Source organism: Eupeodes corollae, chromosome 1 (assembly GCF_945859685.1).
Source record: "Eupeodes corollae chromosome 1, idEupCoro1.1, whole genome shotgun sequence".
In the NCBI taxonomy this organism is placed as follows: domain Eukaryota; kingdom Metazoa; phylum Arthropoda; class Insecta; order Diptera; family Syrphidae; genus Eupeodes; species Eupeodes corollae.
This window is the reverse complement of record NC_079147.1, coordinates 192,316,587-192,341,974: the sequence shown is the minus strand read 5'-3', so window position 1 is coordinate 192,341,974 and position 25,388 is coordinate 192,316,587. Positions and strand designations below refer to the sequence as shown.

Below are 25,388 nucleotides of genomic sequence, written 5' to 3'. Positions count from 1 at the left end.
GGAAAACCAAGAGCCTTAAGTTTAAATACAATAATTCCTTGGCTAAGTTTGTCAAAAGCTTTACAAAAGTCAGTCTATAAACAGTCAACTTCATAACCTTGTTCTGAAGCGTTTGAACATATATTTGGGAATGTGAAGAGATTAGTAACGGTTGATCTACTTTTCCACAAAACTATGTTGCTGTTCGCAAATGATATTTTTACTTAAAAATGCTACACTTTCACAAACAACTTGAAAGCTTTGCAATGGGCCTGTAGTTTGTTATATCCGACTTGTTACCCTTCTTGAAAATTGGTGTTAGAAATGACTTCTTCCATATACTGGGAAATTTGTCTGTTCTTAGAGAAAGTTTAAATAAGAACGTAAGGGGTTAAACTAAGGAATTACTACACTTTTTTAATACTATGGAGGATTACCATCGAGACTGGCTAAACAGTCATCATTCAACGTGGATAAAAGATCAAGGACCGTACTTTGTAGCACAGGGATGTGACTACAGCTAGTTTGCGAAAAAGAGTGAAGATTATGAAAAAAAACTTCATCAACTTCTTGAGGGCTATTAACAATTGATTAACGGAAATTTGTTGCGAAAGCATTGCAGATATCAACAGTTTTATCCAACGAAAGGTTCTTATAAGTGAAGTTAACTGGAAAGCCATCTGATTTTTTCTTTAAGTTTACAAGTTTCCAAATTTTTTTATAATTTGCTTTCCCATAGCAGTAACATAAATAGCTTATACACAATTAGAAAGAGACTTAAATTCGTTAAAAAGTTCAACATAAAAAGAGAAGTTGATTGGAGACAAGAGTTTTGAGATAAGTTTTCGATTCCTTATTTTTTTTGTTACGCAGTAAACGCAATTCTTTTGTTCTCTTTTAATATTTGTGAATTACGCGCAAGATGCAGTACCAGGGAACAAAAACTTAGGGGAAGGATGACCATCCCCACTTAAATTCTCTGAAAAAGCAAAATACTTGGGTCTCATTTTGGATAAGAAATTAAGTTGTAAACCTAATATTCAAGAGAGAATAAACAAGGCCATAGTAGCTCTTTTCTCCTGTAAAAAGGCCATTGGTAATCAATGGGGCCTACAATTAATAAATATAGCGACAATTGCGATAAACTCAGCAAAGTCCAACGAACAGCCTGCCTGTATGTGGAAGGAGCACTTCGCTCTACCCCCTGAGCCTCACTTGATGTTCTGTTCCATCTAATACCGCTGGACATTTTCGGTAAGCAAACGGCTGCTAATACAGCCATACGGCTTCAAGCCTCCTCTCTGTGGATCAATAATGGAATTGGCCACACCACTATTTTGAACTCGTTCAGAACTATAAACAGTAATATTGACTACACCATACCCCATCCTCAGTTTAATAACTATAGCAAAGTGACTTTACCTCCAAAGTCTTCTTGCGGGAGAATACATTATTTTTGAACGATGATCCTATAAACTTTTATACAAAAAAATCAAATGGGGTGGCGCAACAGTCCTTTGTGAACCAGGGCCTAGTGACTAACAACTCTCAACCATTCCTGTGTGCGAGTACTGTTGTCAGGAATGGAAGGGACCTACAATTTAAGGCCGAATCCGAACGGCTAGTTCGAGAAAGCACTTTTTCATGACAAGAATTACTCTTGGAGAATTTGTCAATTTCTCGCAAGAGGCAGTACCCGCCAAAATTAATTTTTTTAAATTAAGGTGGCACAGGCAGGGATTGAACCCTAGACCCCTTGCTTGACAGTACAACGCTCTAACCATTATGCCACGGGTACTACTTTTATACAGACGGATCAAAAACGGAGGATGGGGTTGATGGAGGCGTATACTCAGATAGACTAAACTTAAGTCTCTCCTTTCGTCTATCCGATCATTGTAGCGTGTTCCAAGCTGCAATCCTAATGATATACGCATCTTCTCGGATAGCCAAGCTGCGTTAAAGTCCCTAGTCCCACTAACTCCCTAACAGCCATAAATTGTCGATCATCTCTTACGGAGATGGCTACACAGTTCAACATTCACCTTTTTTGGGTGCCGGGCCATAGAGACATTCCAGGAAATTGCAAAGCTGACGAACTTGCAAAAAGCAGAACAACTTTACCTCTGCTGGCTAACAATGCTAGCATTGGTATCACCTTAACTACATGTAAACTCATGCTAAAGCAAGACACCATAGAGAAAACAAACTTCAGGTGGAATAACACCACCACCTGTTTAGCGACAAAACTAATTTGGCCTAATCTTAGTGCCAGGCGCTGAAAACGATTAATATCTCTTAGTAGATTGCACATTAGCGCTACTGGGCACTGCTTAATAGGAAGGCATGCTATTCGACTTGGAGCCCCTGCAAATGATTTTTGTATGGCTCCAAGGAGGAGGAGGAGACAATCTCTCATTTTCTGTGCACATGCCCTGCCTTATCACAAAGACGTAGAATCTACCTTGGAGATTACTACTCAACGACACCAGCGATCTAAAAAATTCTGACATTATTTGTCTCCTACGCTTCATTCGGAGCTCCAATTGGTTCGACGAGTTAAGCTGATGAACTGATCCATGTGGTATCACAACGGACCATACATTGGTCTAAGTGTGTTGGACTTCCCTACCAACAGCCACTTTTACCTAACCTAACCTAATATAAGGATAGAGGCAGGGACTGAATGCAATGCCAATTTTGCTTTAAATAGATAAAATGGAGCCTTTCGTAGCAATAGGAACAAAATCTTAACACCTTTTTTATCGAAAATGCGTGCTTTTGGTATTGATGAATCTCTTCTTTAATGGATTTCTATATTTCTAACCGTTCATTACGAGTTGGACTTGACTGATTTCAAGTTCGAAATTTATAAAATTAATGCTGGTGTGCTCCAAGGCTCCGTTTGGTCTCAAACATTCATTGTTATATTTATAAACAATCTCCTGTCTTTCTTTTCTAATCCATTAAGCTGTTTCGCCGACGACCGACGGTATCATAAGCTTTTCATATTTTTGTCCTTCGGATCTGGAAACATCAACTACAACGTATGATAAGCTCATTAAATTCCAACCTTGACAGCATTGTTCAATGTGTAGAATTTAATAAATAAATAAATGAGATAGTGCAACAGTCCTTTGAGAACTTGCGCCTAATGACTTACAACTCTCAACCATTCCTGTCTGCGAGTTTTCTTGTCAGGAATGAAGGCGACCTACAGTTTCAAGGCGATTCCAAACGACTTATTTCAGAAAGTACGTTTCATGACTAGAGTTACTCCATTCCTCGCAGGATTCAGTCCCCGTGAAAAAAAACTTTAGATGGCACAAGCAGGGTTTGAACCCATGCCCTCTGGCATGACATCCCAAAGCACTAACCATCACGTTACGGGTACTACGTGTACAATTTAATGCTTATTCAAAAACGTCGTTTAACCTCTGATTCCGTTTTCCATGACCGGCACTTGCATCTGGGAAACTAATCAATTTTCAGTCAATGATTAGAATGATCACATATTCGTAATTGCCATAAATGCTACCAGGATTTCTAAAACGATGCAAGAAATTTGTCACCTGAGCTGTATTTTACGAAGACTTTATTCGTGCAAAACGTGAATGTAACTGGGATATTTGGGCAGGTACCCTTAAAACAACTTTTAAGTATTTAGGATAGAATCCCAGAGGGTAGAGTGATGTAAATGCCTTAGTTATGGTTCTATCGCTTATTGCAAAGTTTCTTGCCTTTCTTTGGTTTACCAATATTTTTACAAACAATGTTCTGTCGAATTAGGCAGTTGTATTAACCCCCCCCCTCAAGCAATTCAGACGTAAGACTCGCACTTCCAGAAATGCTTATCAGTTTATCTTTGAGCTCAATTTTGGACTTACTGTAAAGTTTTGAGATTCTTTTTCCAACCGCACATCGAGAATGTGGGATGCTTACCCAAACGCTGTTTTCTCTCTAATTTTAAAAATAATCAAAACTTTGAGACCAATTTGCACTGGTATCTCTAGTTGAATCCTTCTCTTATTTTCTAAAGCTCACACTGGGTTTAAGCTTTAAAAATGTTAAGGGTTTTAATAAAACCTTGAGGGCCAGTGAATTATAAAAAAGCTCTTGGGGTTTATCATAAGCCAAAATACGGAACATTCGATCCAAATTCAAGTCTTGCACAAATTGATTTTTGTGCGCTCTCAAAATACCTTAAATTGTCGAACATTGTATATTCTCAGCAATAGCTGCTAAAGTCACTTCACTGCGTTCTGGATTTGGTATAACCGTTCAAATAATACACTTATCTAAACTGGGACTTAAGTAGATCTCACATTTCTCACAAAACGCCTGTTTATCTTAATAGAGCTTAACAATTTAGAGGCGTTGTTATGGTGTATTTTCATGATTGTTCGCTACACAATACTCAACAAAAATGACACATAACAGTTTCATAGGAGTCAGGCGTGATCTGTCAAAACATCCTATTAAATATCAAACCTATAGCGATGAATCACCCTATGCAATGAATATGGATTATCAATCAGTACGGGGGAATTATTCGGTATCGCCTTACTTCAGATACTTCAAATACGCCCAAAGTAAATGCTTTCAAAAAAAGAAGAAGTTGAAAGCCCCAAACAAAGGTCAATTTCGAAGGCTTTCAAACCGTAAATCTTGCACATTTCGCAACCAAACCATAAATTTTGATTTCTTCATTTCAAAATACAAACAAAATACGGATATCGAGCAAAATCTATTTCCATAAAAATACATAAAGATACCTAACATGGGTGCATTAGGTATATCTCTGTTTGTCAAACTTAACATTGACATTTGGCTGCTAAAAATATACATTTCAATTTCAATCCTCCGAGCAAGGATATTTGCCCTCCTTTAGTTGTGGTTTGTTGTTCTTCGACTTTCTTATTTCTTGATATTTTCGTATTGTGTTTGTCTGATGTTTGTTTTGTTTTATATAAATGTGATCAGATGTGTCCCATGGCTAAGGTAGCCCAGAGCAGTCCGCGACTCTTGGATCTTTCGGGTTCTTTCATCTTTTGCCAAAAATTAATTCTCACATCAAAATATCTCTTTGGTGCCATTAATCAAATTATTACCGGCGGCGCAGGGTCGTTGTTGACTGCAACGCTTTTGGCTTCTTACCAAGCTGCGCCTATATAGGTTTCCAGACATCCGAGACTATCTGAGAGCTCTAATCCGAATCAGTGTGCATATACAACATGCGCATTCAAATAGCAAACGAGATCGCGTTATCTTTTGCGACTTTCTGCAGCTAAACCGATTCAGCTCGCTGATCGCTGATCCGCCGACGATCATTGACTGCTTCTTGCTCTATGCTCCTATACCTCTCCAAACTCTAGGGTACTTCGGTTTCGTCGTCGCGTTGTCGTAACGTGTGTATATATATAAATGGAGTCTGCCTGCCAGACAACATCGATTATTTATAGAAGAGGTGGTGGCCACCACAAGTGAATGTGCCTGTCCCAGTGCCAGCCTTTAGCCTCGATCAGCAAGCAGCAGGTCCAAAAGCGCAAAAGACGACCACAAACAATTTAACAGCGTGTTGAATTGCTGGACATCCAAAAGAAGGAAGCAGGCTATGACGACTATGGATGTGGCTTAGCCTCTTATCTCCAAAGCTTTACTCCAAAACTGTACAAAATGCCAAACCTATCGCTACCGCCCGTCCACAAATAGCTTATCAGACAGAAATAGCTTTGTCTATGTCTGGTTAATATGCGGTAAATTGTGGTTAGCTTGTCTGTTGTCGTCGTCTTATTATCTAGTGCGCTAAAACGCACCATCAACTCCTCTCTCTAATCGTGTGAAATATTTAGCTGATTTATTTTTCACTTTTTGTAGGGGGGGGGATTGCTGGTTTCGAGATTTGATTTTGTGTTTGGTCTTTTTGGCAACGGGTGAGGTGTTTTCGAAAACATAAAAGCGGGACATACCTCAATGTGTGAATTTAGAAATACAAGCGAAACAGACAGTTTGGGGCACGAATTTTCAACGCCCGCAATCCAGATTGCATTTGTATAGCCGACAACGTATGTAGAAAAGTAGGAAGCTTCCGGGCACATTGATACGTTAAAAAAATTGTATTTTAAATCTTAATAGCTTTAGAGAAAACACAAAAGGTATCTTTCGGTTGTTGGTTTGGTTTGGATTGAATTGCTTTGGTTTAGTTCAACGTCAGAAGAAGCTAAAGCAGAAGTGTGTATTAGCCTCGTTAATTGAGTTGTATTTTATGTTCATAAGCCAGAAGGAGCCGAGCAGGTAATAAGACAACAAAATGTTGACGTTAACGCTGATGTTGTGGGGCTTGCTCTTAGAGCTCTATATAATGCTGGATGGGTGTATCACGGGGTGATGCTCTTAAATAGGTTTCGGTAGGAGTCCCAGCAGCTAGAGTTGCTGATTGGAGGCGATGTTTATCTCCTAATCCTCGAACATCATGATGCCATGTTGCATAACAAACAATTCAAGTTTCTTGGAGGATGGATGGACTGAGTTTAGGCATTACATTTTGATGGGCGCGACTAAATCTCAGATTAAAAAGTGGAAGTTGAAAAACGTGTCCAAGCCTAATAATGCATAAAGGTATGACTGCAAGTCTTCTAAGACTTAATTCGATTGTTTCTTGATTGGTTTTTTCGTTCTTCTTAGGTATGATTTGTGATTAGGAACAATCAGTGAAATGCGCGCATTCACTTTGTTGTGATTGAGATCTCAATCGTGAAAACTTAATTAGATGACTCCAATTTCATTTCCGTTTTGAGAATTTAAAATAAAAATATGTACTTATACGCAGTCAAATCGTGGAAACATAGCTCCAATCAGTTAACACTCAATCAAAAACTAGAATCAGTAATTTTTCAATTTTCCAAATGCCATACTATCGTCTTGGTCTGGTCATGATGCCAGGTTGATGATGGTGGCGAAGAGATTTATTATACCGTTGTCTCACTGACATGACGTGAAATTCTTTTCGTTTGGTAGTATTATAACCTCTTGTCACCTTTTATACAACATTGATGCGCGCGTTGAGTTTGAAATAAAAAGACGACTTCTTTTTATAAGTGCGAGAAAAAGAATTATTGCCATTGGAAGGTTTCTTTTTAACAACTTAGGTAACTGATGATCATTGTATTTCTTGTTCTTTGTTGCAATAGTGCTAACAAGCTTTATAAGTCGTCATTTATTGTGTTCCTATTTTGTTTTCTTTCTTCAGTCAGAAAATGGCTAGAAAACATGAAATTCTTTTCAGCATTGTGCAGGTCAGGCTGGTGGCATGGATGGCGGTGGAATTTGTTGGATATTTATTTATTTTTTAATCAGACTTTCATCAGCGTAAAATAATTATCTGTCAATAAAATATAGAAAATGGCACAGCCTGAAGAAGAAGATTATGTCGTTTTTCTATCTACTAGAATACTTTAACTCTTACTTGATTTTCAAAAATGACACAAACGCATTTAAGTTGAGTTTTTCCAATCATTAATCAGTTTGACAATAGTTCTTTTGGCAGAAAGGAATTCAGTAGGTGAGTGAGAGCAAATACACTCAAAAGTGACAAACAGAAGTCAGAGAATATGACATTTATAGAAATATGAAATAGTGTTGGACCAAAACTGGAAACCTGTGGCACACAAGCGTTTATTTTATGAATATAAATCGAATCTTAAAAATTAGTAAATTTGTTTGCAGTGTTCCAAATTTCTGTTAAAATAAAACTTACACAATTTATTCAATTTAAATCAATAGAAGCTTTAAAATTGTTTGAAGAAAAAATCGCTTCGAGTTAAATTTGTCCATTATATTTCAATTTTGAGCTACTTGTATCGTTCGTATCTCAGAAACTTGGATTTTCCAAAACTTTATCCAAAATCATGTCATAGAGCCCAAAATTGATCACAGAGTCCAAAACCTTAAAAAAAATTACCAAAAACCAAAGCGAATGTCGTAAAGCACAAATACATTTTAAATAAAAGAACACCCAAAATAAAATGTTTTAGTGCAAAAAAAAAATAAACATTTTGTCGGATTACCCAAATTTTGAAACACATGACATCATTTTTGGCGATATGTGATATACTAAATTGGGTGGCGCAACAGTCCGTTGTGAACTAGGGCCTAGTGACTTACAACTCTCAACCATTCCTGTGTGCGAGTAATGTTGTCAGGAATGGAGGGGACCTACAGTTTATATGCCGAATCAGAACGGCTAATTTGAGAAAGCACTTTTTCATGACAAGAGTTACTCTTGGAGAATTTGTCAATTCCTCGCAAGAGGCAGTGAAAAGACTTTAGATGGTATAGGCAGGGATCGAACCCAAGACCTCTGGCACGACAGTCCAATGCACTAACCATCATACCACGGGTACTACATGGGCGTTATACTGGCTTAAAATTTATTTGGGCAATATATTGATTTTGGGCTTTGTGGTATTTTCTTCTTTTTTTTTAATTTTATAAAACATAAAAAAGGTCTGACACCCAAAGGTTAGGTACCTACTATTGCCCAAATTGTACAACATTTTTAATTTGGACGAAAAGATCTTACGCCGGTATACAATTTTGCGTGGATATGCACAGAAAACATGATAACCTTTTGGGTCTACATATTAAATATTACACATTAAAAAAAACATCTGAGGGAATTTATCCCTGTTCTGAAACTAGAACATCCATCTTTTACAAAAACAATTATGTAATTTAGTGTCAAATATTTGATATATGAGTGCAATATCCCAGAAATCTTTAAATCCTTGCAAGTCTTAAAAATTAAATTGCGAATGTGAAACAATAGATAAAGAAAGACATTCATAAATAATTAAACTTAGAACTTTGAATGAAATTATTTGAATCATTAAAATTTGACAGAACATTGAAACTCGGAATATCATTGACTATTATTTTTGGAAGAAGTTTTAGAATTGTAAGATAAAAGAGCGAGTAAGAGATTTATATTTTTAAAACAACAGTTCTTACTACGTTTTTTTAAATTTAACATTATTATTATTATTAAGATTATGTGTACTGAAAAACTTGAAATTATTGTAAATAGCAAGAGCAACCCTTTCAGAAAAAATAAGTATTTAACACCAAAACTAAAAAAACTCGCTCAAGAATTCGGTTCATAAAATTAAGATTAGTCTTACTTAATTCTAAAATCTTAATATTTCTTGTGACATAATAAGTACATCAACATAAGAAGGTTGACAATTCAAACAGAGGTTTCAGTCTCACTCTTGGGAAAACAAAAAACCTTGAGTGAATGTAATTTAAAGTCATACATTTGACAAAAAAGTTTAGAGATTTCGGTTTTTTAGCAATGTATGTTAATTTGCATTGTTAATCATCTTTGTCAAAAAGCAATTTTTAGAAGATTTAAAAATATAAATTGACCAAAACAGTTTTCTATCTTCTTCTTCTGTCATATTTTAACAGTCAAAGTGGTTGCATTCATCTAATTTAATCTTGAACCAATTGATAATGAAGTTGTAAAATGTATTGCTAATGTGAAACAGGCCGCGAAAGAAATTATTTCGAACTTAAGAAAATCCTGTCGAAATAAAGGACCTAAACAAGAAACTGTAAAAAAAAGAATTTTTCATGGTTCACTAGGTATATTTCTAAAAAGTCATGCTTCTACCAAATATTCTTCATGGAAAGGAGCAAATATCTAAAAAGACCTTAGGCACGAAACCCGCCAGAAAATTCGGTTACAGATTTTTTAAGGTTTGTTGATAGGAACGAAAAATGAGACATTTCTTTTGTAACGTTCAAGGAAATATGGAGGATGTGTAGGAAACAATCCTATCACTGCTAAAGTTTTGAAATAAATATCTTCAATAGCCTTCCGAAAACTACAGTTAGTGATAAGCCATAAACTAACGTATTAACCATATCATTGGAAAAAAGAGAAAACTTTGTTTGTATGGAGACGATAAGATTTTTATTTTACCATTCCCAAAATTGATTTAGACCTATTTGTAGTACTTTACAATTCTTGATAAAGTTCATAATTAGAAATATTTTGACATCATCTTCGAAGGCAAATCATTGATAAATAAAACAGCAAAGGGCCCAGGTGACTCCCTTGAGGTAGGTACACCATAATCGACCTTAAATTAACATGACGCTAAAATATCTATCATTAACATATGAAATCCACATAAGGAAATGGTCGTTAAATCCAATTTTATTTAATCTATTAAGAAAAATGTCATGACTTAATTTGTCAATTGCCTATCTATAAAGATGCAATCGACTTGAGAATGTTTTTTAAATGCATCCAAAAACACAGTAGAGCATTGTACAAAATTTGTAATTGTAGATTTTTTTCAAAAACCTATGTCGACTTTCACATATAGCAGAAAAACGATTAAAAGAAGTTATGGCATATGCAAACAATTAGGAATAGCAGACAATTTTGCTATTGGACGATAATTCGTCACTAAATATTTAGAACCTTTTTTCTGGACTTGCGTTAGGTATGAATATATCTAAAGATCTGGGAACCGTTTAGAGACTCGTTGAAAAGAAGAAACAATGAAAAGGAAGGAAACATAATACACACATTTTTTCATTACAAATTTTGGTATTTCATCCGAATCAGGACTTAAACTTTCATTCAGAGGCCCCTGAAATCGAAAAGTTTTTTTTTAATGTAAGATGACTGTATTTTTGTGTGTTAGGAGAAATAAGAAAAGAGGTGGAAATTGTCTCTGGAAGAAGGCTTAAAGAATTTTGAATGGTCATACTTCCTGGACATCCGTTAAATGTATGTTTTCTATTAACGAATCTCCAAAACATAAATTCTTGGATCACACTCAGTATTGGAAATTAATTAATCATGCCAAAATTTTTCGAAAAACTGCTACGGAAAAGTGTTAGCAAAATAATAGAAGAAAAAAGACCCATTTCGAACAATCAGTTTGGATTTAGATCGAATTAAGGATTTGTTGAAAAAAGCACTTGAAAAAAAAACTCATGTTCTTAGTTGCTGCTCAAGTCTTCGACAAAAATGACGACACACACATTAAAGTTGACTTTTTAGAATCATTTATCACTTTGACAAGAGTAATCTGGACAGAAAGGAATTCAGGATATGAGTTTGAGAATTTGACATTTATAGAAATGAAAAAGAGTATTGGACCAAAATTGGAACCTTGGAGCACTTAAGCGTCATTTAACGCCATTATTTTTTCAAAAAAAAATTCACAGTCAAATATCAGAAAATTGGTTTGAAAAACCCAGAAATCTGTTAACATGTTTCGAAAAATAAAGTTAATTTTAAATGTGAAACAATTAAATACACAAATACATTCAAAAATAATTAAACTTGGAACTTAGTGTTTTCACGAAATTTTTCGATACATGAACTTTACTTACTTACTTCGAAAAATGCAAATTAAATCAGATTAAATAAGATTGTGCTTATTTATGTAGATTAAATATGTATTGAAAAAAATTTGTGAATCAATATATGTATGTCATGGAATCCTCCTTGATACAAAATTTCGGGGCTATATCTGAAAAATGTTTGTTCTCTGCAAATAATGTTAGAGAGAAATTCATCAATGATAATATTCGACACTCGATAACCTATTTTGCAGAAGGTTTCTTTGCTTATTCCATGAGCTATGTATGGACATTGGGCTCCATTCCCAGCCCAATATAGTGTACACAAAAGATGTTACAAGGGACTTAAACACATATTCCTTTGGATATTCAGTTCAAGTTTATTTCCATTCTTAGACAAAACAAATTCGATAGTACTTTTGGTTAATCGAAAACTCTATTAATAACAAAGCTTTTTAAAAAAGACTTGGCTCTTTTCAAATTTGCGTTTGGTGAAAAGTCTTTTCCAAAGTTGCAAAGCGTTTGGTGACACAGGACCCTGCTATGTCGAATCAACTCAGACAATTTGCAGAAGATTTAGAACATAAACTGCCCTATTGCGTTTGCTCTATATTTTTCTAAAGTAAGAATTTTTTTATCTACTTTTTTGTCACATTTTCATTGTCAAAATTGTTGCATTCACCTAATTTGATCTGGAACAAATTTAAAATGAAGTTGAACAATTTATTGCTGATGTGAAACAGTCAGTTAAGAAAGTATTAATATCATTTCGAACTCAAGACAAACCGAAATAAAATATCCTATTGATATTAAGGAGTAGATTTTGGAAAAAATAAAAGAGTGATAAGAAAGTCTCTAACCGTCTTAATAACGAAATATAAGAACAAATTAGTGAGTTCAAAAATTATTTACTACGTAGGTTTGCGAAAATTCTTAAGACACATGTTTCTACTGAATACTTCTTATGGTAAACATCAATGCATCTAAAAAGACCTCAGACACAAACCCCACAAAAAAAATCTCAAGATGGGAAATGAATTGGCACCCCGAAACAAAAAGCTGTTCTTTTTTGAAAATTTAACTAATGTATTCAAACCATTATAACACGGCTAGAAATCTTTTACAGTTTGGTGATAAGAACAACGAATGTGATATTTCTTTTATCACTCTCAAAGAAGTAAGAATCATGTGTCAACATAAGTTACAGAGTACGATCTTATCACTGCTCAGATTTTTAAAGAAATACCCTCAATAGCAACAATAAGGTCAGAAAAAACTGGATTCTTTACTCAAACGTGGCGAATTAAATACATAGCTTTACATTTGCCAATAATTAAAACCAAACGATTTTTATTACACCATTAAAAAAATTGATTTCAGCTTTTTGTAGTACTTTACAATACTTGATAAAGTTAATAATTCGAAATATTTCAACATCATATTCGAAGGCAAATCGTTCAAAAATAAAACATGAATGGACCAAGGTGACTCCCTTGAGGTACACCAGAATCGAACTTAAATTAAGATGACGGAAATGGTCGTTAGGTCAAATTTTATTTAGATTATAAAGAAGAATTTCATGACTTAATTTGTCAAATGCGTTTCTGAAGTCAATAAAGATGCAATCGACCTGAGAGTGTTATTCAAATGCTTCCAAACACACAGTAAAGCATTTTAGAAAATTTGTAATTGTACATTTTTTTCACAAACATGTCGTTTTCACATAAAGCAGATTAAAAGACATTATGGCACAGACAAGGAATTCAAACAATTTGGGAATAGCAGACAATTTCGCTATGGGACGATAATTCGTAACTAAATATTAAGAACTTTTTTGCTGGAGTTGCATTATGTATGAATATTTCAAAAGATCTGTGAACTAAGAACATTTAGAGAGAGAGACTCGTTGAAAAGAAGAAGCAATAAAAAGAATCACATTTCATCAGAATCAGGGCTGAAACATTCTTTCAGAGGCCCCCGAGATCGAAAAGTATTAGAATTGAATTGATCATGGCAATAATTTTATTAAAACTGCTACTGAAAAGTCTCAGCAAAATAATAGAAGAAGGAAGACTAATTTCAAACAATCAGCTTGAAATTAGAACGAATTAATGATTTGTTGAAAAAAGTACTTAAAAAAAATGAATAATTATGTTCTTACATGTTGCTTAAGTCTTCGACAAGGTGTGGCAATCGGGACTTAAGTACGAACTGGGTAGGGACTTCTCCAGACAGTAATATGAAACACTGAAATCTAAGACACACTAGTATTAATCATGTTCCAATTCTACGAAATGCCTTGGAATGGCTTTGGATGCAAAACTTAAATAGAGTATTGGTTCAAAAAAATCGAATTTGATCTTAAAACAAACATTTTCAAAAAGTCTTAATTATTATTTATTCATCAATTATTATTTAAATATCAATAAAGAATTCTCAAATGACACGCACATTCAAATCAACTATAACTACAATAATATTTAATAAACTCAACATTTTATTCTTCCTCTTTCAATTTATTTGCATAGAAATACGTATATTTATTTTTTCTTCTTACAAAAATTATTCCAAATTTAACGATAACTAACAAGAGTCCAAATTGTGCTTGCTGTGAATATAATTAAACAGCCAAACTAATGATTGACCAACTACCTGAAGGCTATTTGCATTTTGTACAAATAGGTAAGGCGCACATAATGTACCTCTAGATACGATAAGCTACTAGAAGGCATGGCCAAAATGCAAAAATAAATTTGTGATTTTTACAAGACCAATAAATATTCTCACGAAAGTCGGCTTTAAGTATCGATTTCAGGCAAACATACAACGACCTATAACAGTATCCAGCACTTATAGTATATCCAATATCCACCCCAACAGCAAGACAAGTCTATATTATATTTACTTGCCAACTGACGCGTCGCTGCGGTGTGGCGGCAGCGTAACTAGAAACTTTTAACCACACGCCTGTTTTTATTTTTGGTTGCAACGACAAAATGAATTATGAATAAATTTTTGTAAACACAAAAATGTTTTCAGCCATCTTTTGAAGACATACCAGCTGAAGCTGAAGCTAAACTGAAAACAGGCGAAACTACTGTGAATGCCTTTTGCCCGCAATGCCTGCTGCGCATGTGCAGTTTACATACATTTCTGACCAAGCATCAGCACCGCCGCCGCGCCGTCAAGACTTCTATACCAGCACAGAAACAGTGATTCCAATTAAACTAACAAGAACCGTGCCTTCTTTACCAAAACTCGATTCAAAAATATAAAATAATTCTTCAAGAAGCGTGGAAGATTGGAATCTTATTTTCTTAAAGGCTTTTTAGGAGAGACTACAAAATACAAGCTACGATAGAAGGAGGCTGCTCACCTGCTTTAGATCCATTGTTATGGTGACATACTCGAAATGTCTTCCATATTGTAGCGTAGGACTTTGCCACCAGCGTTCGTCTGTATTTCCATTGTTCAGGATCGCTTCGATTGGATGTTGTTTAGCCGGATCGGAAGATTGGGCATTACAGATGCCGCATTGCGTAGACCAATTTTTATGAGGGTAGGCATCGACTAATTTGCAGAACTCTTCGCGTCCATTTTGGCCACAGGTTGCATTGACGGTTATCGAGGCTCTGGGCGCGACATTAAACAGTGGCGGAAATGCTCCACCACCTTCGATGGTTTCTGTCTGTCCGGAAAGAAGTCGAAGAGCTGCAACGAAAAAAAAGAAGCAGAAAGAATGAAAACTAAATTTTGTATGAGAATAAGAAAAGGTAGGTATAATAAATTTGATGCTATTTTCGGAAAGCCATTAACTTGTCTCAAGGACTCTATCTACTAAAACGAACTCAATTATTTTGTTTTGTTCCCAAAAAGACAGACAAGAAACAAGTTGGCAACTTCATCACGTTGTTGCTTTGGTGAGAATTGACAACACACAAGACAAAAGGACTACACGCAATATATCTAACACGATCTCTGATTCTGGCTCTGGCTCTGGGACGATGATGATGATGATGATGATGGAACTTGCGATGCGAGGATGTTTAATGTCACATCAAAGTGATACCGATCTTTTTGTGTTCCCTTAAATATTCTGCTCTGATGTTCGATGCGAAGCTATGCGATGATGCCCATGGGAAGATTCCAATAAGACATGCATAGACACATTTTTCTTTTTTTGGCAAAACAAAAAAACATTTCACACATTCCAATATATTGAGATGGTAGAATTTTTTAAATAAATTTCCACGATAAGAATCTGTGACAATCTGTACAAAAAGGGGAATGATGATGGATTTTTTTATGAATTTGAACTCTATCAGATCAGTTCGTCAAATATGTTTGTCCCTTAAAGAAAAGGTGTACAAAGTTCAGATGGAGTTTAAGGGAAAGTATTATGGTTTCAGGAAATAGAAGACATGATAAAAACACTGTTTCCATTGTAACAATTTAGTTTAATTCAATTTTGTTTCTGAGTGCTAAACTGTCAAAAATATCATATTTCTTGTCAATCTGATAAATCTCGTCATTCTCATCGGTCTCTTTGGTGTACTTAATTTCCTTGGTCTCGTCTCTACAAATTCATCGGACTTGTTCTAAGCCCAGGCGCTTAGGTGTCACATTCTGAACAAACCAAGATACATTTCGAAATGTTTCTATCCATCTGTCAATTCATCAGCTGTCTAGAAGACTAAAATTCAATACTTACTGTATTGAAAGTCATGAAAAGGTGGGACCAAAAATAAGATTTTTGACAAAAAAATATCGGGTTTGAGACCTAAAGGAGACTCAATTAGAACAATACAGACTCATTAGTCTTACGTCGTTTCTTTCGAAAACCTTAGAGACTTCTTTGATGGTGCTTTACTAGAGACAGAGAAATTGGTAAACACTTATAGAGAAAAAATAAACCAAGCCTTTTCTTAGAGTTGCAGCTTGAAGATTAGACCCCATTAAAACCGACCCAATACTCTTTAGAAATAAGATGAACGTCACAGGAAAAGTGTATATAGAACTCTATTATAGTTATCAGATCAAGCTAGGGCCCAAATACACTAGAGATCTAAACAAGCACAGATAGCCTTCTACTCACGAATCTAAAATAGGAATGTTGATGTACATTGAAATTTTTAGACCAGTACTCACTTATGGTCGTATGCCGTAGAGAAAGCTTAAAATCTTAAAACCCTTACAAGAGTACAGAGAATAGGGTGTATAAGTCTATAGGTATAACGGAGGCACCCTCAATCTTTTATATCTTAATTTGGTGGGGCAAAACCCCCATTTATTTGGTTTGATTCAAGCTATAAACTTAATCTAACTTAAGAACTAAGTAACTTATAGCTGAGGATTAAGCTAGTGAAAGGGACGGCTTAGAGATGATAGCTTAGGCAAGAAGTGCTTACATTGATTTCAAAAAAGGTTTCATTTAAATTTACATTCCGCAGTAATGGGTTCATTTGAGCCATAAAAGATTGGGTAAGATTAAAGATAAAAAAGGTGAGTATTTCTTAAATTATGGGAGTCTTTAAACGCTTTCAATTTTTTTAATATGTACACCTTGCTATGGGGACCATGCTTGAGAGGCGTATTCGAGGAGCGGACGGTAATTGGTGGTGATGAAGAAAGATCGGGTAACGTAGGTTTGAAAATTCCTTAGAACTACGTTTTACAAAACCTAGCATTGAGATGAGTTTTAAATCATCTTTATCAGTGCTGAAATGAATAGTTGTTCTCGGTTAAGGTCGTGAATAGCCTCAACAGAGGGAATTGTTAATTATTGAAAAAGTTGTGTCATGAACGTAAGGTGAGGTATGGGAAGATGCATTAAGAAATCAACTCCATATCATTAATTTAAAAGAATAAAAAGGAGAGGGCCTACTTGGCTACCTTGTGGTACCCCAGAGATAGCAAGAAAAGATTAGGAGAGAGCGCATCTTACGCAGCATACTAGGATAACAGAAACCCATTGCAAAAAAATCGGTTCAAAGCCAAGAATAGAAAGCTTAAGAAGTATAAGTCGATGGGATATTTTGACAAAGGCTTTGCTAAGGTCTGTGGATATAACATCAACTTAATTTTCTTTTTCAAGCGCCGATAGCGTAGAGGACATGAATTCAACAAGGTTGGTAGTTGTAGACTTGAACTTCTGGAAACCATGTTGTTTTTTCTCTGAAACACTCAATTTTGACAACTCCTTCAGAATTCCATATCAAAGAAGTGTCTTCAAAGCCGAGTTATTGTTAGTGACAAACGTTTAATAAAGGTCGAACAAATAATAATACCGGTCGAAATAATGGCGCCATCACAGGCTGATATCACCGTTTTCATTGATGTTCAAACAGGCTGACAATAGTGACAATATCATATTCATTGGAAGTCCCGCAGCATTAGGATCGATTTTTGCCACGATAATCAAATCTAAGCTTTTAAATTACTGTCGCTAACAACTTACGGCTCCAAGCTTACAGCATAATATTAAATAGATTGGATAACAGGTCGTAGCGATGTACATGACAGCTGATAAATTGGCGAGAAAAGTGACTATAATGAACTTATCCAGTACTGACTCAATTAAAGACACTCCATCCTGTGAATTTAAACGCATCATGGGTAGCAAGATACCTGTGACACGGCAAGGATACTCCGCCCTATCGGGAATTACATTATAACTTTAATAAATTTCAAAAAATACTAATTTCGAAGACTTTCGTTGTGGAACATCTCATGCCATGTTGCATTACGAACGGATTTTGTGGTACGGATTTTCAGAAATCGTGAAAGGGCTAAATACGCCCTTAATTCGACAAAATAAAAGCCGTTCTATTATGCGTCTAGACAAAAAATCTTAACGACAGCTTGTAAGCATAATAGCAGTTATCAACCTGTTAAGTTACCATAAGAATAAAATTCGGCTTAACACCAATGACATGTGATAAGGAAGAACAAGTAGTCACTGTCCATTCCACACTATAATACAAAAAACTCCTATACAGACACTTCTTCAATAATCTTAAAGAAGATATTCGAGGGAGCAGTTTATTAGGACTTAAAAAAGCTTTTAAATGCTTAGAACAACACAAACTATAGATATCATAAGTTTAATCATTCACTTTTAAGGAAGTTCAATACTCACAACGGGTCTTCATTGATCTAAGTGAGTAAATAATGTCTTCAATCCCCCAGCCCATTAACCTAACCTTACCTTACCCTGTTAGACCAAACAAAAAGCAGTACGAATTTTGGGAAAATAGAGAGGTTTAAAAAAGGAGAGATCATTGCACACAGGTCTTAAATGTCAAAATGGGAGGAAAAACAGAGTTGGCAAAAGTATTCCACATTCTTGACTTACAACTCTTAACCATTCCAGTTTATAAACATGTCAGGAATGAAGGGATCTTACAGTTTTTATGCCAAGTCCGAATTTCACTTAGCACTTTTGAAGACAAGAATTTCTCTTAGGGGATTTGTCAATTCCTCGCAAGAGAAAGTACCCGTGATGAAAAACTCACTTTTGGCATGACAATTCTACGCAATAACCATCTCTTTGCTTGGAAAAATGTCCGAATAATTGAGCTCAAGGGTAAACTAGTGCGCATAAAGTTCAAGTTTTTTCTTTGTTCCTGCTTCTTAAAAACGTTAGCCAGGACATATTTCATAAAACTTGACAGGTGATAGTTCTACAAATTTCTCCTACTTGCCTGACAATCAATATTTCATAAAATATTGGACAAGTGACCAATTTGCCAGAAAAATACAAGTAATACAATTTGTCATTGTCAAACTTATTTATACTTAGTGACAAATTTGCGACGATTTCATAGCATAATCTTGAAATGTATTATGATCGAAAGACGAAGCAACGTAGAATATTTTTGTTTCAATATTCATAGTTACCTGACTTATTTTTTGATGTTAGAAGTAACAGAATTTTTAAATGTCAGAATTTGTAAAACCATGAGATCTTTAACAGGAATAACATTCTCAATATAAGTCTACTAAAGTTGCGTTTAGAAAACAAAGATATTATATTGGAAAAATTTAGTGAAACATTAAGCTATGTTATGGAGTTTAATTAATAGAAATATATCGCAGAAGAGGCAACAAGTCAAGAAAGGTCTAAAAGCACCTTCAAAATTATTATTTTACTCTTTGTTCAAAAATCACTTTCTCTTTAACTTGAAAATATATCGTTTAAAATTGTAGGTTTCTTCACTTTCAGCCTTTGGCCTTGACTGAGTTTCATGTCGCAATTGTCAATTGAATACCATCAAATATGTAAATAGTAGTTTTTTTTCCATTTAAAAAAAGAATTGTTGGAAATTTGATAACAGCTGTGAAAGAAATACTTTACAATACATTGTCATTTCTTTATGAAACGAAAAGATGACAGACAACTGTTGGGTATTTTCGTAAAATTCCACAAAATTGTCAAATCGTTTATGGAACAGATGTTGACAATAGTCAAGTTTAAAATTAACAAATTGTCATCTGTCACCTGTCGTAATTGATGATGTTTGTAAAGCAGGCCCCAGATTCAATTTTTGGTTTGAATCTTAATACAATTAAACGAATGTTATCACTTCTCCTCAAAGTGAAATATTGAGATCATAGAAATATTGAGATCATTCGAATGTGCGAATTTTGTCTCTAAAATCTTTCTTGTAATACATATTGTATTTTGTCTGGTTTGCATTGGATGTAATATTGACGTTTATTTAAAGCATTTTCTGAACTAAAACTTTCAAGGATTTATGAAAAAAATAATTAAATTGAGCTTGAAAAAAGCATTATGGCCAAGCGACCAAACCCAAAACCTACCTCCTCTTTCGACTTTCAAGAACAAAACTCAAAACCGGAAAACGATCATGTTTTTTGTACAATTAGGAAAATTGGTGTTCATATTACTCCTTTAACATCAACAAGAAGAATTTAAAAAAAAAGAACCTCCTCATTTGTAGCCATAAGGTTCTTTACCTACATCCAAGCGAATGCCATAAAGAACGCGTGTAAATTTCCCAGAAACATAACCAGTAGCATATCATAAATAAAAAACCTAACGAGCATACTTACCAGCATCATGTTTATAGTTGGACTAATATAAAAAAATACCGCATGTATCTACTTTATAACATAACAACAAAACGCGACGGGAAACAAGTTCCTACGCTGATGATGACAAACGCTTAAAGAAGCATCCAGAAAGTCTAGCTTAGCTATTCTTAAATTGGCCATTTCGTTTATCATAATGTCTGCAATTAAAAATGTGATTTTTTTTAATCCCCTTCGGAAGAATCTTGTAGACAAATAGCAGAGCAACAAAACCACTATTTAATAGCTCCTCATCAGCATCATAACAATTGCATCGAGTCACTTCACTAAGCGTTGCAAACTGCAATGTAAGGATCATATTTGCAAAATTTATGTCTTGACTGACAAAATCATTTGTTAATTAATGACTTTTCGACACTTTTTATTGAAGAGATCACTTTGTACGGTTTTTCTGTGTTCAACTAAAACGTATACACATAAGTCTTCACCTCTTTAGTTCCCATCACACAGCAAGAGGTCAAGTGATTAGATCTTCTATACCTACACTCTTTCATGATGCATATAAGATAGGAGATAGGTAAGCTATTTGACTCATTACGAGATACTTTGTGTCTTCTAGCCTTTTACAGTGGGAAGAGGCTATAGGTAAGGTATAGTGTGATGTCCAAACGACTCCCTGATCCAAGACCTCATCATCATTTGTCCACGGATCGGATCGCTCACAATCCATATATACAGTCCTGTTCGTTTACACTCGCCACTCTTGCGCATGGTAATTACATACAACCCGGGTCTATACTCTTTAGTGGCTTATAGAGTGTAAGGATGATGTTTGCTTTGACTGCCGACCTCATCGATGGTGTAAATCGTGTTTGGTCTTTTGATTTTTGAATAGGTTAGAGTGAACTTAAAAAAAAAGGAATAAATGGTTGCCAAGTTAATAAAATTACGGAATGCAGACTAAGTTTCTTCTAAAAAAAGAAGTAGAATATACAAAGCTCAAAAAAAGTTTCTTAGCTAGTTGCATTCCCCCCTCAAAGAGTTAAGCTATAATACTCGCTTTTTCAGGAATACTCAGTTTACCCTTGAACTCAATTTCAGACGTACTTTCAAGCATAGTGATTGTTTTTTTTACCACGCACCAAGAATGTAAAATACTTAACTCAGCTCCTATTTTTCCTTTCAATTTTTATATTCAAAACTTTAAGACCCATGTGAACCGGTATATCCTTTTTAAGACCTATGTGAATCGGTATATCCTTTGATTTGACATTTATTAAGAGATTTGTTACATTTTTTAAAATAACAGATGCAATAATTGAAAGTGATAGCAAATGTCAATTTTGATTTGACATTTGTAAGGCAACATTTTTAAAATACACTATAGCAAAGACATGACAGTGAAAATATTGCGTTCTTTTTCTTAAGAGATTTGTTGTAAACGGTTTTATGTTAAGTTGAATAACAGCTGAAACAAATTGATTATTAACAGTTTTAATTGTATCCGAGTTAAAAGATTGAAAAGAAGAATCGATATTTGAAAATGATTCGTCTGTAACGAGGGTATATCTGTTTGGTACTAAGATTTTATCGAAAATTACTCAGAGCTAGGAAAATATTTTCATAAACAAACAGCTGTCAGTGAACAGATCAACAACACTATTACTGTCAAAAGTTGTCATATCAGAAGCAAATCGTTTTGAAAGCATAGGTGCACATTTAAATTTACTAACATAATAATGGTAAGCAACAGCATTCTGTTATTATGGGCAAAGCAGATTATGATGTTGGCAGATAACGATTATTTTTTTTAGAAATATAGAACTTTAAAGTTTCAACACTTTTTTAACTGGAGGCTATTTTGTTGGTTATCAAGTGATTTCTTTTTAGTTTTTTTTTTTAAGTTACAGGACAACCTAGCAATGCGGAGATATTGTGAAAGGGTCCAAAACAAGATTGTCATTGTTCAACATGTTCATAAGCGTTTTCTTCAACTAACAATCTATAAAAGAACTTTGAGTTATTCAGACCAATCTCTGTCAACCTGATTGATCATATTGCTATCGGCGCTAGATACGCTTCCAGCAACATGTGCCCGAATTTCCCGAGGAGCTAACATCGACCTCTACCACTACCTTGTTGTAGCCAAAGTAGCACTTCAGATTTCCTGACCTAAGGCAAAACAGGAAGATGCTTGAAAAAGACACAACATCGCACGAGATCGCCAAAACCTTCTCCGAACGAGTCACAAATAACCTCTTTCGAAGTTCTCTGCCGACAACACAATATATCGAGAACCAGTGGCAAAATTACGCAAACATAAATGAAGTTCGCAAAGTTTTATGAGCAGGTGAAACAAAATTCACAGGAATGAAGTTTATGTATCGAAGGCTAGGAAGGCGAAGCAGATAGAGATAAATTGCTTAGGAGTATGCACCAATTTATTTGTAACCTATTGTAGAAAGAAAGCATGCCCGATAATGCAACCTCAGTATTGTTGCCCGACTATAGAGGAACCAGAATCTTCAACAATGCATATAAAATCTTCCATGTCTTTGTGTGTGAACTTTGAATGCCCATCGTAAACAACCTGATAGATCCTTATCAGTGTGGTTTTAGACCTGAAAAGTCTACATATGATCAAATATTCACATTATACAAAATCTTGGAACAAACAAAGCGATAGAAAACATGCTTCATAAAGTTGGAAACAATTTAACCGAATCTTTCGAATTCAAAGAAGGCTTCAGACAAAGTGATGCGCTGTCATGCGATTTCTTTAACGTCGTCCTCAATAAAAAGGCAGAGCCCCCACGTTAACACTAGGGGTAAAAACATTAATGTGATCGGAAGAACTCAAGAACTCAGCGCAATGTTATTGGGGCTTTTGTAATTATTGAGACATCCGTCAAAATTTTGTTTAGCTGTTAATGAGAGCAAAACAAAGAACACGATCTGCCATCAAGATAGGACCAACGACACCGACGCAACGTCCCTGTCAAAATGTCAACATCGACAGACTTAACTCTGAGATAGTTAAAGACTGGGTAGACTCCGCTATGAACTTAAAAAACAACACTAGCGCTGAAATCAAACGAATAATTACGCTTGCTAACCACTGTTTCTGTGAGCTAAGAAAGCTATTGAGTTATAAAGTCATCTCTCGATCCTGCTATACGGCGCAGAAGCATGAATTATAACAAAAGCCGATAAAAGCATTTTGGTTCGTTTTGAGAGAAAAGTTCTACGTTTGGTCTACAGTCCCAGGTGGTAAAAGTCCAACGACTAAGTTCGCTGGGTCAAACCAATGCTTCGGCCCAGAAAAGCCACACCCATACAAAATAACATTAGAAGAAGCCCACGGATCAGTTGGCATGCTCAGGTGGAAAGTGACCTTACCCAACTTGGAATGCGCAACTGAAGACATCTAGCTAGGCTGGCTGTCTGGTGTTATTTATTGGTTGGTTGAATTCTTGGCCTGATCTTTTAAAACCAAGTTGATTAGAATATAACAGTCAATGGTGACCGCTAAGAGCCATGTTAGCTGATTTTCTCGTTCATTAATCAAATAACCATGATGTGCAGCAGCTGTGGTTTTAAGAACACAGTCAAACATGTCAAACAGCTCGAAACATTTGGTAACTGCAGTTTGACGTTATGGACTTTTGAATTGGCCTCTTAGACTGTTCGATGTAATGCCATCGGTTGACTATTTCTTGTGAGGTTACTTCAAGTCACTAAACTACGAGAGCCACGAAGATTGAATACTAGAGGACAACTTTTGTCTCGTTATTTTCAATATATGGTCACTTAAAAATATAATTATTTAAGGGGACACCGTACAGTCCAAGTGAGTTAAGACATTCTTCTGGTTATGAAGAATATGTTTATTGAGTATCTAATTATAAGAGTTGTCCAAGGATCTGCCTAAACGAGCTGTGAATAAAATATGTTATCGCAGTAACAAGGAGGTTAAAATACTTTCGTGACTACCTCCACACAAAAAATCATGTTGTAATATTGTTCCGTTGTGACGTCAATGACGGACAAACAAACAAGCAAACAAACAGACTGACTTCCCAATTTATATGATTTAGCCGATTTCTTTCCTCAGAAAAAAAATCCCCACGATGATGGTAACCATGAATACAATCCTCTTTGTCCAAGCCGTCGCGACGTCGAAGATCGCAAGAAAAAAAAAACAAAAAGTCCAACACCATAACTAACAATAATTCTCCAAAGAGCCTTCCTCCATGAAGGCTGAGAATCTCGAAAAGAAGAAAGTAAACAGCGTGTGAAGAAGCCCCTTTCGTGTGCACACATTTTTTTTTTGTAGTTGTTTCTTTAACACCTTACCACTGCTCGGTATAATGTGTACTCACTGATGGACGGATGGCCTCTGAAGAGGCATTCTTAACAGAGCAAATTTACATTTCTAACTGGCTTTGGGTTTGAGGTTATATAATATAGTAACTATAAAGATGAATGTGCATTTTAGAGGAAGTTATAGCAAAAGAAAAAGATTTTTTTTTGTCAATAAAGTGAAGTTCCTCCTAATGCGTATATATTCAAGCTAATTACTCACAGTTCCACTGAACGGTTTCAAATCAAATTATAGCCTACCAATGCAGTGTGGAGGATAATGCATCTTACCAAATAGCAATCATCCCGAAATCCTAGCAGACTTATTTAATGAGCTCTTCGTGATGTTTGTTGAATGAAAAACGTTTAAATCCTCCAATCAACCATCATCATCCATTCCGCTTAAAGCATCAAGCATAAAACATACAGGTTCAGACATTCGATCCAGAATCGAGGTCAAAAGCAGCAGTCTATCCAATATAATCATCATATCAGGCTCTTTTCAGCTTGTTTTGTTTTGATTGAGTGAATCAAATCAACACAACTAAAGACGTGCCACCGCATCGAATTGGCATGCCTTGGCAGGGCAGACCGACACCGGCCGGCCC

At 35.2% G+C, this 25,388-nt stretch overlaps 1 protein-coding gene across 3 annotated transcripts in view; it reads right to left on the bottom strand.

Moving 5' to 3' along the window:
* LOC129942221 (laminin subunit alpha-2) overlaps positions 1-25,388 on the bottom strand; it is a 359,876-nt gene that overhangs the window by 184,861 nt on the left and 149,627 nt on the right. For all 3 annotated transcript variants that reach the window (XM_056051075.1, XM_056051073.1, XM_056051076.1), the window contains exon 2: positions 14,741-15,075. In XM_056051075.1, coding sequence (XP_055907050.1) covers positions 14,741-15,075 — 335 coding nt within the window. The remainder of the gene's footprint in view (positions 1-14,740; positions 15,076-25,388) is intronic.